Source organism: Neoarius graeffei, chromosome 11 (assembly GCF_027579695.1).
Source record: "Neoarius graeffei isolate fNeoGra1 chromosome 11, fNeoGra1.pri, whole genome shotgun sequence".
Taxonomy (NCBI): Eukaryota; Metazoa; Chordata; class Actinopteri; order Siluriformes; family Ariidae; genus Neoarius; species Neoarius graeffei.
Window position 1 is genome coordinate 15,238,791 of NC_083579.1, and position 15,954 is coordinate 15,254,744.

Below are 15,954 nucleotides of genomic sequence, written 5' to 3' on the forward strand. Positions count from 1 at the left end.
TACGTTTCTGAGTAGATAGTATCTCCATCCTTGACTCTTGTATGCTGCATAAATGGGAATAAAAAATATATATTTTTTTGAGAGTTAAAATCGACCGCAAAGTTGGCATTGGAGCTGCCCCGCTGAGCCAGCCAGCCCTGAGTGCGTGACGTCACAGCAGTAACCGGTTTTAAGGCCGAGGCCTTTGACAGCTATAGACCAAAACCTGACTCGGCAGGCGAGAGCGGTTGCAATGGCCTCTTCGTTCAGATTTATTGGAGATTCTTTGGATTCCGCAGATAGTAATATATCTGACTGTGATAGTCCTGAAATTGGAGTGTGTGTACATGCTACTGCTATACACGTAGAACTGTATCAGTTCAAACCATCGGAAAGTGAATCCAATAGTAACACGTCAGCCACGGAGGCTCCCACCTTACGAAATAAAGCCAGAGAACAAAGCCGTCTAGAGAATTGGATGGAATTGAACCGGCAGTCTCATGTAACTCTCATTAAAACAGGATAGGCGTTATAACTTACGCAACATTCATGTACATGCACGCATTTTCACTGATAAAATGTAAAAGGCTAATTAAATAATCAGATGAACTGAGACAATCACATTCTGAAGCAAATTAAATAATCTTATACCGGTAACTTAAATACACAATACAAGGTGCATGTATTAATCTAAATGCAGGTAAACAACGAGTGTTGTGATGTAGCCAAATGAGAGTCGCATCTTACCCGTCTGTGTTCTCGCTTCTTGAAGGCCGATCTTGTGACCGATTGTTTTGAAACAATCTGACTTTCAGTTCTTTGCTCAGTTCTTCATTCATTCGCTTCTTCCACGTAAGGGCGAGATATTGCTGCTGAGGCAAGCATATCCAGCAGAGAAATCAGACGACTGGTCCACTCATTCTCCATTTTCTCCGTACTGAGTACTCCGCCATTACTGCTCGGCTCACACTCCGGGAGAACTGGTGCAACTGAACTTACTTTCCTTTTCTTATAGTTTTATTTTCCTTTAATTGTTGGTACTGCACCCTCTTTCAATACGGGCTTATAGCCAACGCTGTTCAACAGATCAGAGGTCTTATATGAGTCATCAGTGAACTGTGCCCATGAATTTCTCGCAAAATGCATCCAAATCTTTGCAGTTTGAACATTCTTGGGCCATGAATGCAACATAAATCCACCTTCTGTCATATTGCTACACCCGCCAGCAACACATCTATGTGGCATGGCGATAAATTGGCTCAAAATGGAGGATCAAAGTTGTAGTCAGCTCTGTGTTTTAGTATAGCGGAAATGGCGATGAGACCGATAGCCTTACCGCTGTGACGTCACAGATGTCAAGGTCATTCACTCAGACCGCTACCTAAATGAATCATTTTAATGGTAAAAATTACTATATTAGATTTATTGTTAACGCTTAAAACTATTCCTATGCGATTCTTCAGGTCTCAAGGAATTTTCAACAAAAAGTGAGGCCATGGTTCTGCGTATCTCCTTTAAGGTGTGATTCTGTATTACTCTGGACGACTTTTAATATGACTCAGTTCTTACGTGTTTTCCGAACAGAGAAAATCAGCCTCGTATGAAGCTATCAAAATTGCTATCCTGATCTACAACAATATACGAGATGCTGCCCGTTTCCCTTCCCCTTTCCTTTTCCTTTTCTCCTCATGTCCTGGACAACCCACGTGAAGTCGACAGCGTCTTCCCAGAAAGCCTCCCGCTCTGTTTCCTTTTTATAGTGAACCAGTAATCTAGCAGGCTTAACTCCTGGCTCGACTCAAATCCTTTCCGAGGCTATGGGTTTGTCTTTGAAGGTGTGTGTGTGTGTGTGTGTGTGTGTGTGTGTGTGTGTGTGTGTGTGTGTGTGTGTGTGTGTGTGTGTGTAGGAGTATGTAGGATGTGTTTGCTTTGATTTCACATACCACCTAGCTACAACTTTGCTCAGATGGATGGATGAGTGTACACGGATAGAATAATGGAAATACAGATGTGGTGAACTTTAATGTAGCTGAGGCTATTTTTAAGCCAGGCAGTAATGGAAGGCATGTATACAGCAACACACACACACACACACACACACACACACACACACACAGCTTGACCTGACCTGACTACATGTTCTAGGCCCCGATTCACCTCACGTTGTTTTTTTATCTAGAAGGAAAGTAACTTTTCTGCACAAAAACCACCTCAGTTTTGGATGCTTTTAATTACTTTATTGTAATTAACGACTAATTGTTGAATATCAACGCAAGTGTTAAAAAGCGACACATTTGACACCTTTCCCGGTACGTGTAATAGTGTCAAAATAGTGTAAAAGTAGTCAGCGTACACACTCAGGCTTCAGGATCTGTTATATGAGTCAGGAATCATGTACACATTTTTTTGAGTACCAAAATCTTCTAGTCCGTAATGAGTACACTTCTTTTCTTATCTTTCTTTAATGATCACTGGTGCGCATGATGTTTGGCGTGATTCATGCCAAGATGCATTGCTGCATGCACTGAGAGAGAGAGAGAGAGAGAGAGAGAAGCTGGGGAGAGACAGAGAGAGAGAGAAGCTGGGGAGAGACAGAGAGAGAGAGAAGCTGGGGAGAGAGAAGTGGGGGAGAAAGAGAGATGGGGAGAGAGGGGGAAAGAGAGAGAGATGGGGAGGGGAGAGGAGAGAGACGACAGATAGAAAGACAGAGACGAGAGAGATAAATTGGGAGGGAGAGAGAGAAACAGGGGAAAGAGAGAGGGGGAGAAAGAAGTTGAAGAGAGACAGAGAGAGGGGTGATGGGGGAGAGAGAGAGAGAGAGAGAGAAATGGGGGAGGGGGAGATGGGGAGAGAGAGAAGTTGAAGAGGGACAGAGAGATGGGGAGATGGGAGAGAGGGGGGGAGAGAGGGGGAAAGAGAGAGATAGGGAGGGGAGAGGAGAGAGACGGACAGATAGAAAGACAGAGACAAGAGAGAGAAATTGGGAGGGAGAGAGAGAAACGGGGGAAAGAGAGAGGGGGAGAGAGAAGTTGAAGAGAGACAGACAGAGGGGGTAGATGGGGAGAGAGAGAGATGTTGAAGAGAGGCATAGAGAGGGGGAGATGGGGGAGAGAGAGAAATGGGGGAAAGAGAGAGAGACGGACAAAGAGAGAGACATGGGGAAAAGAGAGATGGAGAGAGAGAGAGAAATGGGGAGGGGGAGATGGGGAGAGAGAAGTTGAAGAGAGACAGGGAGATGGGAGGGGGAGGGAGAGAGAAGTTGAAGAGAGGCATAGAGAGGGGGAGATGGGGAGAGAGAGAAATGGGGGAAAGAGAGAGAGACGGACAGAGAGAGAGACATAGGGAAAAGAGAGAGAGAGAGAGAGAGAGAGAGAGAAATGGGGGAGGGGGAGATGGGGAGAGAGAGAAGTTGAAGAGAGACAGAGATGGAGAGAGAGAGAGAGAGAGAGAGAGAGAGAGAGAGAGATGTTGAAAAGAGGCATAGAGAGGGGGAGATGGGGGAGAGAGAAATGGGGAAAGAGAGAGAGACATGGGGAAAAGAGAGATGAGAGAGAGAGAGAGAAATGGGGAGGGGGAGATGGGGAGAGAGAAGTTGAAGAGAGACGGAGAGGGGAGATGGGAGAGAGGGGGAGGGAGAGAGAAGTTGAAGAGAGACAGACAGAGGGGGTAGATGGGGAGAGAGAGAGATGTTGAAGAGAGGTATAGAGAGGGGGAGATGGGGGAGAGAGAGAAATGGGGAAAGAGAGAGAGACAGACAGAGAGAGACATGGGGAAAAGAGAGATGAGAGAGAGAGAGAGAAATGGGGGAGGGGGAGATGGGGAGAGAGAAGTTGAAGAGAGACAGAGATGGGGAGATGGGAGAGAGAGAGGGGGAGGGAGAGAGAAGTTGAAGAGAGACAGACAGAGGGGGTACATGGGGAGAGAGAGAGAGATGTTGAAGAGAGGCATAGAGAGGGGGAGATGGGGAGAGAGAGAAATGGGGGAAAGAGAGGGAGACATGGGGAAAAGAGAGATGGAGAGAGAGAGAGAGAGAGAAAGCATCTTGCTCTCTCTCTAAGAACCTAATCAAGCCTCTGCCCTGCAAAATACTGTCTTATTTTTATTGTTACTCATAAATATCCATTACCTCATAATTTAGCAGATAGCAACTCATTTATTCGATAGCCTCAGGCCTACACGCTATTTCAGAGATGGTTTCGAGGCCACTACGGCGAGAGCAGATATAGTTCTGTGAAGGCAGGCTATTGAAATACTGCCAAAGGCAAATTATATTTAATCCATATCCACGGCCTGTCAAATCTTTTAGCTGGTAATAAAATATTTTCGATATATTTTTTTAAACCTTTTGCTCTATGATAGCTGTAGGACTCACACTTTATTTGGAGGTGGGGGGTGAGGGGGGGTCTCTGTGTTTCCCAGAAAGACACCAATTGGTTTGGTTACAGTAACTGAAGTAACTGAAGAAGATCACTGCCCTTCAATAGAAAAAAAAAAACAATAACAAAAAAACATTTATACTATTGATTCATCACATCCCTGTGTACTTAAGAAACAATCGTTGTATGTAAACGCGAGGGGACAATCTCACTCCCTTCACTTCCTTTTTCCTCCCTCATGATATTCTTCTCCTCTCCTCTTCTTCTCGACACAACGTCAGATGTCTCCGATCACGTCCAATTAATTAATTTTCTCTTTTTCCCTTTTTTAAAAGAGCCAAATCTGCCAGTGAGTTGATTGCTTGACAAACAGATCCCTGTAAAAACGCTGCAGACACCTCGTGGGATTCCACGCCACCTATGAAATTCAAAACAAGCCTCGTAAGATGTTTATGGTCATCTGTGAGGTTCTTGTAAAAGGAGAAAAAGGTGGATCATTTAAAATGAGGTGAAAATAAAAACCCCGCGTTCGCGCCTTGAAACAAGACGTAATTACAAAGGGGACGAGTTTTGTAACGCTGTGTGGATGTATGCTGGTGGAAAAACGAACTTCTCTTCCCTGTTTGTAAGGGCGGAGCCTGGAGGTGATGGACGTCTGAAAACACGCCTCTTTGGTGCACGTTCCTGAGGAAGTGATCAGATTGATTTCAGAGAATTAATACTGTGTAGTGAAGGTATCGCAGATGCATCATGGAATGTTCAGTTGTGATTTCTACCCAGTTCTCTGTGCCCTCAGATCAAGCTTGTAGTACTGAAGTCCAGGACTCGGATTTGAGTCTGACTCGTGCCCTAATTTTAAAGACTTGTGACTTGACTTGAACTTGAGCACTGATGACTCGGACTTGTGCATTAACTGCATTCGGACTCGTAAATTGGAGACGAAGACTGATTTTTTCTTTATTTTTTGGTAACATGCCATAATAATTTGGCATAAGATATTTATATCTACATTAACTTTTATAGTGGCGGCACGGTGGTGTAGTGGTTAGCGCTGTCGCCTCACAGCAAGAAGGTCCAGGTTCGAGCCCAGTGGCCGGCGAGGGCCTTTCTGTGTGGAGTTTGCATGTTCTCCCCGTGTCCACGTGGGTTTCCTCCGGGTGCTCCGGTTTCCCCCACAGTCCAAAGACATGCAGGTTAGGTTAACTGGTGACTCTAAATTGACCGTAGGTGTGAATGTGAGTATGAATGGTTGTCTGTGTCTATGTGTCAGCCCTGTGATGACCTGGCGACTTGTCCAGGGTGTACCCCGCCTTTCGCCCGTAGTCAGCTGGGATAGGCTCCAGCTTGCCTGCGACCCTGTAGAACAGGATAAAGCGGCTAGAGATAATGAGATGAGAGATGAGTGTCACACCTGCGCACCTTGGTGCACGCATCAGATAGACTCTCGGGCATGCGCCGGACAGCCTTAAACGACTCGAACCTGCACAGGATTAAGGCGCAATCAGTACGCCTATATAAAAACTGTGAAAACACACTTACTTTGCGAAGTATTGAGCTGCGTTGCTGACACATTACCGAGCCTTATTTCCTTATTTATTGTTTGGTTTCCTGATTTCCTGTTTCTCGTCTTTGATTCTGCCTCGTCTACGATAGCCTGTTTGTGCCTCGCTCAACCTGCTTCCTGTTTCACCGTTTTGCGATTTTGCCTGCCGTTCAGGATTGTTTACGTGTCTTCACGTGTATTAATAAACACACCTTCTGCACTTACATCCGTCTCCCGACCATCTCTGACAGAATACTTCACACTCCCTGATAAAGAGAAGCACATTCGCCTGTTCATACGGCATGTTCAGGAACAAACTCATGTTAATGGCGCTAAAACAGCCACCGTCAAATGGTGCGATTGGAGTGTTGGACTCGGATCAATAGTGGATTTTGTTTTTTAACACTGGGGACTCGAGACTGGACTCGGACTCGAGGTTTCGTGACTCGACTCCAACGCTGCCTCAGAGGTTCACACGAGGTCACTGGGAAGAGAAAATCAGTCCAGGACAGTACAGTACTTCACACTGTTTATGGTCCTTGTTGAAATAGTGGGCACAGGGCAGCTTTGGCAGCAGACAGCGATGCTATTTGTCAACGCCACTTTACACCAGCTCGTAGATATGCAGTCAGACAAGCAGACGGCAGCCTTTTGTGTCCACACGCGTGCATGTAACCCAATCTTGCGATGGAGGAACATATGCACCATGGATGGCGCCTGCCTGCTTTACAGTCACAGACTGATAACAGAGCAGTCACAGGACACATGCGGTGATGAAAAGAATGTTCCTGCGTGGCGTTGGGCTCACTTTGAGGTGTCTGAGGCACCTGTTAGCCTTGAGAGAGTGGGAAAGAGTGAAAGCACACACAGCTATGGAATAAGCTGTTCTGTCTGGGGAAGGAGATCATACCTCCAGTCGCTCATTTTCCACTCATGAATCGAATAACTACAGAGACGAGAATTACAGCTTGCATGCACGCAACTGATCTGTATTCAGCTCTTCCTAATTCCACAGTCCGGCTCTGGAGCAGGGCACTAAACCCATACCTCACTTCCTGTTTTCCACCCAAATCCTAGCGTATGAATAGTCCGAATAAGAAATATGAGAAAGTGAGTGGTGCAGCTGTGAATGATGACCAGTTTGTATAAATTCTTTGTTTTACAAAGAGCTGCTTTTCTTGCTGTTTGCTCTCAAGCTTGTTAGAGGCGACGAGGTGTTGCAGTGAACTCGGACTGGACTGTCAGTAATCCAACCGGGCTAATAAAAGCCCCATAAATCTGGACGGCATTATCCAGGCAGCAGATGAGGGCAGGGAGAGATGAGCTGTAGCACAGGCTGCAGGTGATGGTGTTATGAGTGACGAGGCCAACGCTCGCAGCAAATTAACACAATAAACTTTCTCCACACTCCGACCCTGACGGTGTGTGTGTGTGTGTGTGTGTGTGTGTGTGTGAAGATGCCCCATAATACAACATGACAACAAAAAATCAGTATCAAGAATCTCTCATCCTCTGAACATTGTCCATGAATGACGCACTGACTCGCTGTTTTCCAACCACACAAAATATTCAGCGTATAAAACGCACATTTTTTCTTTCCAAAACACACTCCTTTAGTCGGTGTGTTAATAACGTTCATCTGGCACATCATTTACTCTTCAGTAAGACCTCATGCCCTGTGAATAGGTGTAGGCGTGGGCGCCGAGCTGGAGGCGGAGTCAGCCTGGAAGAGACCACTCCTATAAAAAGTGTTTCATGGTACAATTATCGACAGTCCATAATTATCGACACCTTTTCAGATTTACCAATCAAAAACAATGTTACAAAAGTGAGTTTCAGGTCCAACAGTTATTATTGGTTAATTCATCAACCGGAAGACCCGCCTCACCCTTTGATCTTGTCGTCTGATGACACAGCTCGTTACCTGAAATGGAATTTTTTAGCACAATCAGCAATTTGAGGAAAACCCGGACGTTATCATCATCATCGCAGGTAATCATGGTGGAAAGATCATGGACATGTTTTACTGATCAAATTCACTGATATTTCATGATCTCCTCATCGAAACCTACTTTGTTTCTTACTCTTTCATTTGACAGCCGCCATTTTGGATCTAAACGCGCGTTTGGGAAGTCACGTGTGTGAGGTGTCGATAATAGTGATCGCTTTCACTGGTGTCCACCATTATCGACACCCTGTGGAATTAAGCGACATTGACAACTGTTATGGATCGATCTTTGTGTAACATTGTTGAAGTAGATGAAGTAGTTTAAAAAAAATAAAAGTGCTGTGATTTATATTTTTTTTTTCTGATTCATTACAGAATGGAATGTTCATAGAGTATTTGGAATCCTACTGCGATAAATAGAATTAGACCAGAATTAAATTCCAAGCATATGAAAAATTACATGCTTGAAATATTCAGATTTTTCTATTCCATTCAGAATTTTTTTTTTTTTTTGCAGTTTGTTGTAAATATCGACCACATATTACAATATCAGTAGACATTTTATATTTTGTTTCGAGGAATAACATGCCGCCTTTGACCTGGATTTTCACGTGGTTACAATCTCAATCGCCTGTTGACATTTATTGGTCAACGACAAAACTAGAAATTAATACAAACAACGACGAACGATTAACAAAATGTGATCTACAGAAATACTTAGAAAGTGGGTAGAAAGTGGAACAAAAAGATTTTCTGACGCAGGTTAAACATTATCAGTTCATTTGTTTACAAACATTCGAATTACTTCCTCATTTACGTAAGCACCGACATCGGTATATTTATATAAAAGATATTCTGTACTAAAGATAAGTCTATGTAAAACAAATTTTAAATAAAAACTATGTTTTGTTAACCTAATACCATACTGATCATTTATCTCATCTCATCTCATCTCATTATCTCTAGCCGCTTTATCCTGTTCTACAGGGTCACAGGCAAGCTGGAGCCTATCCCAGCTGACTACGGGCGAAAGGCGGGGTACACCCTGGACAAGTCGCCAGGTCATCACAGGACTGATCATTTATTTATTTATTAATTTATTTTTATAAATAATCATCTGGATTTCGATAATTGTGGACAAAGGTGTCGATAATAGTGGAACGGTGTCACGTGATCTGATACGCTAAGTAATCAGGAATCAACTCTTTTTTTTTTTTTCCAGCAGAAGTTTGATTAATTATTCATGCGCAATTTACATATTGAAAGTCTTTTCTAATTTTGCAACGGCCAAAAGATCGTTAAGGTGTCGATAATTGTAGCCGGCGCTCTAGCTTTAAACAAATTTGCAGTCGCTAAACCATGCCGGTCAAATTTGTGTGTGTTTTAAAGTGGCGCTGCATGAAGAACCTCAACCTCATGAACCTCATCTTGACCCCCTTTAAGAGTTTCCAGAGACCCCACTTTCTTCTCAGGAGCTTTACATCATTCAATTAAGACTCATTTATATGTCAATTAATTAAAAGCAGAGGACAGGTCTTTCAGTTCCTGGCCACATCGAGACGGAGAGAGAGAGAAACAGAGAGAGAGAGAGAGAGAGAGAGAGGAAAAAAGCAGAATCTGAGCATTTTTGCACCTCGGTGAATTACCGGCCCTTCATGGTGTAGTTGTGGGACACAGTATTGACAGTTAGTTCGACTGATGGGAGGAAAACTATAAGAAGGAAAGAGTGTGGAAAGCAGACGTGGTGCTGTATTTCCAATCACTCTTCTGGAGACAGGGACAGATTTAAAGGCTTGACTGTGGAGATTTATGACCAAACCACAGGAGCACAGGACTCCTGCGATATCAAGGTCCTTAGAAATTTTAGAATTTCTTGAATCATGCCTCGCTTCAGTATAAGTCATGTATTAACTCTAAACAGACAGGGAATCTTCTCAACGGTGAGGCAGAAGAGGTATAATCATGAACACAGTTTTCCCAAAGACTCAAGTGCTCACATCTTCAGTGTGTTTTGCGGCTTCTTGCAATCTCACACATACACATATGTACACACACACACACACACACACACACACAGAGAAGATCTGACATGGTGACAATCACGCGAGGCAGTGTGCAGTGGTGGGAGATGGGCAGGTGTGTGTCCGGACGTCACATGGAGAGAGCGGTCGTGGCCCTATCTGTCAGCAGCTGGACATCTCCTGTCCACGGCTCTGAAATGGCCACTGACAGCTGCTGCTCAGTTGGGTTTAACCCAGTGCTTGCTCTTCGTTGCCCTCAATTCCTTTAAAGTGACAGTGCAGCCCTACTGCAATGTTCTATTAGAACAATAGTGCAGGTGAAAACGTGAACACGCGCACCATTTAGTCTGAACTAAATGTACCTTCTTATACACCACGTTACCTTTCGTGTCTTCTTAGCTGGTGGAGGAGATGTATTAGATTTGATGAAACATATATACAGTTGTGGTCAGAAGTTTACATACCGTACAGTGACACGAACTGTTCTTTTTCTGTGGCAGAATGATTGTACGGCATACATCTTTAATTAAAACAAACACTAGAATTTGGTGCACACGTTTTAATCTTCTTTGGGTTTTCTGAAATCAACACAGGGGCAAAATTATATATACAGGGTCAAAAATATGCATACAGCACACCTAATATGTAAAATGTCGCTTCGCAAGATTCACCTTGACCAAACATTTTTGTTTACCATGAACAAGCTTCTGGCCGAATTCTGGTTGGATATTTCATGACTCTTCATGGTAGAATTGGTAGAGTCCAATTTTTTTTTTAAGCATGGTCCATATAATTTCAATAGGGTTGAAGTCAGGACTTGTTTTAAGCTTAATATTAGGCTGCTTTATCCTCCACAACCAGTTCTGATGCGTGTTTGGGTTCATTGTCCTGTTGTAAGTCCCAAGTCATGTTCAAGTTTCTGATGGTTTATGCTGAAGAATTCTGAGATAGTCCTCCTTCTTCATTATTCCATCCACTTTGTGCAATGAACCAGTTCCACTGGCAGCAAAATAGTCCCAGAGCATGATGAGCCTACCACCACCACCAGCTGGGACAGTGTTCCTGTGTACATGGTGGTCATTGTGGCCAAACAACTCAATCTTTGTTTCATCTGACCATACAGATGAGACATACAGATGTGGTCACTTCAAATATTAGTTAAGTTTGAAGGTGTCAATTTTGGAGCAGGGGGTGATTTCTTGGCTAGCAGCCTCTTAGTCCATGGTGATCTGAACTGTAGACAGTGATCCATCAGCATCCAGTTCATGTCAGGGTTGTGCCATGGTGGTTCCCAGGTTGTTCCTGACCATCCAAACCAATTTCCTTTCAGCTGAAGGTGACAGTTTGGGTTTTCTTGAAGCAGAGTGGCTTGGCAAAGTGACTGCACCACACAATAACTTGGATACAATTGTTTGAAGTGATTTTGGAATTTGCAGTTGTTTAGAAATGGCTCCAAGAGACATTCCAGAGTTGTGTATATCTGCGATCCTTTTTCTCAGATCTGCACTGAGCTCCTTGGACTTTCCCATTTTACTGTGTTTTGGTCAATCCAATGAGTGCTGTAAACAAACCCTTTTTATGAAGGCACAGAGAAGCTACCAGCTGTAGTCAATCATGATCCCTAACAGGAAGTTAAGAGACCTCGGCCTTGGCAAGATACGAGACATTTTGGAAGTTTCATCACCTCTGAATGAATAATCTAAGTGAGTGTATGTAAATTTTCGAATTATACCTGTATGTATAATTTTGACCCTGTGTTGATTTCAGAAAACCCAAAGAAACTTAAAACTTGTGCACCAAATTCTAGTGTTTTTTTTTAATTAAAGATGTATGCTGTACAATCATTCTGCCACAGAAAAAGAACAGTTCAGAGAAATTACTGAAAGCCCAAATATTGCCATGACATTCATATCCAAGATGACATTCACTGTAACATGCAAACTTTTGACCACAACTGTGTGTGTGTGTGTGTGTGTGTGTGTGTGTGTGTGTGTGTGTGTGTGTGTGTGTGTATATATATTGATTCCCTTGTTGTGTGTGTGTGTTTTTTTTCTTTAGGAGTACGACTGGACAGAGTTCGCGGTGGCAGACAGAAATACAAACGGAGGATAGATGCCGAGAACAGTCCCTACCTGAACCCACAGCTGGCTCTGCCGCCCAAAAAGCCATGTAAGCCTCCATCTTAACTCCATCTCATATAGACTCAGATGGAATTAATGAGTGAATGAATTAATGAATTGATGGTTTACGGTTATTTAGCACAAAAGTCTTTTAGCACAACTCTAAGTTCTTTAGCACAAGATCCAAAAACACTTAATCTTCATCAAGAATACTCACTGATCATGTTTAAAGATGTTTGATAGATTTTTTTGATGAAAGTTGCCGAGATTCCGATCGAAAAGTGAATTTCCCTGTAAACTAGCCACAGCTTCGAGACTTACATCTTGGCCTAATCTTTTCTTCTTCATCCTCTTCATCTTCTTCTTGCATCACAATTACCATATTATAAACAATTGACATATAAATTTCCAAAGCCACCAAAGCAGAAATTCAGGCTTCCGGTCCCTAAGCAATCATAATAAACCCCTTCCTATATCAAGATGAGTATTTTTTTTCTTCGATTATTATGACCATAATCCAGAGTTGTGCGAAAGAACACGGAGTTGTGCTAAGAGACTTTAGAACTTGCGCTAAAAGACTTTGGACTTGTGCTGAAAAGACTTTTGTGCTAAATAACCGGATACCGAATAGATCATTCACAAATGTCCATGACACAAACGTATGATGCCATTTTCAGAATGAGTACGTCAGTAACTGCAAGGGGGGAAAAATGATGTATACCCGATCGTATTTTCATCATAAGAAAAGATCCGCATCCAATTCGAATTTAAACTCAAATACATTTCCTAATCGTTACTGACCCCACTGTCTGTACTGTAAAAAAAAGAAAAAGACATGCACACAGTGGATATCAATAGTATAAATGTTCAAGAGAAAGAGAGAGAGAGAGAGAGAGAGAGAGAGAGAGAGAGAGAGAGAGGCCTAATCCGGATTAAATCCAATCTGGCAGAGACATCAAACCCGAAACATGGGCTCTTCCTCGCCGTCTGACTGCTCGGCAAACACACAGCACTGCAGCGCTTAACAGATTTGGCCCTAAAGCCTTTTTACTTAATGCTAGCACATTCTTTGGGAACACAATATGCTTTTTTTATGCAATGATAGCAGCAGAAATAATCACAATTATTCCAGCCACAGAAACCGTATTCGAAACACAGGGCCATGGAATAACCTTCCATCTAATCCCGTTGATCCGCCTGCCAGGGCTCGCTGTATTTCCATCTCTCCACACTCTCCAACTTATTTCAAGGCTTATTCTCGCAGTCCAGCTGTAATTTCCGACAGTCTTTTCTCTTAAAAGAAAGCAGGGGTGTAGATACCAAACCCAACTGGTGAGTGAAAGTGTGAGCTTGTGATTAAAGATCATCACCATACATTTGTTGCGCATCGGCTTTGAACCCGTTATACGTACATTTAAAGCACATCAGTGACACATTTGTTAAGCTGTTCTGTTTGAGAACGTGTGTGTCGTGTCGTGTGTGTTGTGTGGCCTCACACACACCCCTCCCCTCTATAAACGGATGGGGAGGGAGTGGGGGATGAGCGTGGCCACAGCCTTCCTGATCGATTATTTGCACATAACAAAGGCATGGGGCTTTGGAAATTGGGTTGCATTGATTCTAATTAGGGAAACATTAAATAAGATTTACCTAGAGATAGCACACCTCTCTCTCTCTCTCTCTCTCTCTCTCTCCTGGGCTGATTGATTCACCACTCCCACCATCCTTTTCTTTCTCTCTCTCTCTCGAAATAAAGAGCAGGGGTTTAATTCAGTGCGACACCAGAGATCAAAATTCAGAACAATTTATAAATGCTTGATTTATTCTGAAATATTGTTCATCTTCGTTGCTCAGAATTTGAACGAATATCAGCTGTGGTTATACCACTGCTGGACTAGCATGTGTTTGTTTGGTTTTTTTAATAATCAAGGCACTTCAACAAAAACCTTTATTTTGTGTGAAACACAGTGATCAAAATTAGAGAACAGTAACCATTGTAGCAGAAGAGAAGGTTAAAAAAAATTGAAGGTTACAGGATTCAAAACTTAATACATGACGTGCAATCACGTGATCAAAATGCGCTACGTCATGAGTGGCCGCCATGATGGTGGATATACAAAGCAAGTAGGATGGCCGCCGCTGAAAGCGTGTCTGTAAACAGTGCTGAATTTTCTCACTATTACCACGATTTGAACGGTCAAGCGAAGATTCGACAAAAAGAGAAGATAAATATGTGTGGTTTTGACCCATATTATTTTAAAAAGTCAGACTTTTCTGAAGATAAGATGCTTCTACCGACCATCGAGTACCCAGATATCGCGTTCTATCCGGTTTGGCTGCCGAAGAATCAAATCCGAACTTGGACGAAACATAGCCCGTGTTCTGAGTGGGTGCCCAGTCTGGATTGTTTCTATCGTATAATTTTGCTGGCGCTCCTAGAAGCGAAATGGTAATACACATGTTAAAATTATAACAACGACCGAGTGAACCACAACAAGAAAACGCTCATTTTATAGCAAAATTCTAGCAACACGAAATAAAATTCTTCCATGATATTATCGAGAAAGCTTTTGAATCTCACCTGAGACTGCAAACATGAGCTGTTTTGGTTTTAGCCTGTGTTAGATCAGCCCTGCCGATGTCGTTCAGCTCCTCTCCGTACTAAGCCTCAGAGTTTCCTCGCCCTCTTTCCGAATCACGGACGAAATTGTAAAAAATTGGAACTTGACGCACTCACGAGTACTGTTGTGACCACAACCATATACAGCACAAAGATATGGCATTGCTAAAAGAACAGTGGAAAAACAGAGTTGTGCATGCGTGACTATGTTTTGTATGGAATGTCGCTTGGCCCGCATTTGTATATCCACCAACATGGCCGACATCTGGGTTTCAATTTTGCTTTGAAGTCACTTGCAAGTCAAGGATAGGAAGTGTCGAGGCCCTTGCTTTGAATGACTTCAACACATCTGCGCCCACTAGTTTCAGTCGCCATAGAGCGGCTTGCCATCTTGCAAAGCAACAAGGAGGGCTGCCAGAGAAATCGGGCTTGTCGAATAATTAAGGAAATTGTCACCAGGTGCCAGATTAACACCAATACCTGGGATACCTGGGAGGTATCTGAAAGTGTTCTCGAATTTTGATCAGATGTGGTCTTCGAATTTTTCATTTAAGGTTATTATATTCCTGTGATGACCTGGCGACTTGTCCAGGGTGTACCCCGCCTTTTGCCCGTAGTCAGCTGGGATAGGCTCCAGCTTGCCTGCGACCCTGTAGAACAGGATAAAGCAGCTAGAGATAATGAGATGAGGTTATTATATTGTGCTCCAGACGGCATGGTGGTGTAGTGGTTAGTGCTGTCGCCTCACAGCAAGAAGGTCCTGGGTTCGAGCCCTGTGGCCGGCGAGGGCCTTTCTGTGTGGAGTTTGTATGTTCTCCCCGTGTCCGCGTGGGTTTCCTCCGGGTGCTCCGGTTTCCCCCACAGTCCAAAGACATGAAGGTTAGGCTAACTGGTGACTCTAAATTGACACTAGGTGTGAATGTGAGTGTGAATGGTTGCTTGTCTCTATGTGTCAGCCCTGCAATGACCTGGTGACTTGTCCAGGGTGTACCCCGCCTCTCGCCCATAGTCAGCTGGGATAGGATCCAGCTTGCCTGCAACCCTGCACAGGATAACCAGTTACGGATAATGGATGGATGGATATTGTGCTCCAGAATATACTTAAATGATGCAATATGCTCAAAAACCTGTCCTTCTATTCCTGTTAGTATAACTTCAAATATGTATAAACAGTGACTTTAAAATTGAGCAAATTATAGGTTGTTCTCGAATTTTGATCTCCACTGTATGTGTTCAAATTTCATATCAGCAGTTTCTGTTGTATTATTATTATTATTATGATTATAGCAGTGTTCCATGTTGGGCTCCTCCTTGTCATCTTATAACACTGATACACATTAAATTACT

General features: G+C 43.2%; 1 protein-coding gene across 4 annotated transcripts in view; it reads left to right on the forward strand.

Annotated features, from left to right (window-relative positions):
• esrrga (estrogen-related receptor gamma a) overlaps window positions 1-15,954 on the forward strand; it is a 95,300-nt gene that overhangs the window by 52,287 nt on the left and 27,059 nt on the right. For all 4 annotated transcript variants that reach the window (XM_060932897.1, XM_060932898.1, XM_060932899.1 and 1 more), the window contains exon 5: window positions 11,926-12,036. In XM_060932897.1, coding sequence (XP_060788880.1) covers window positions 11,926-12,036 — 111 coding nt within the window. The remainder of the gene's footprint in view (window positions 1-11,925; window positions 12,037-15,954) is intronic.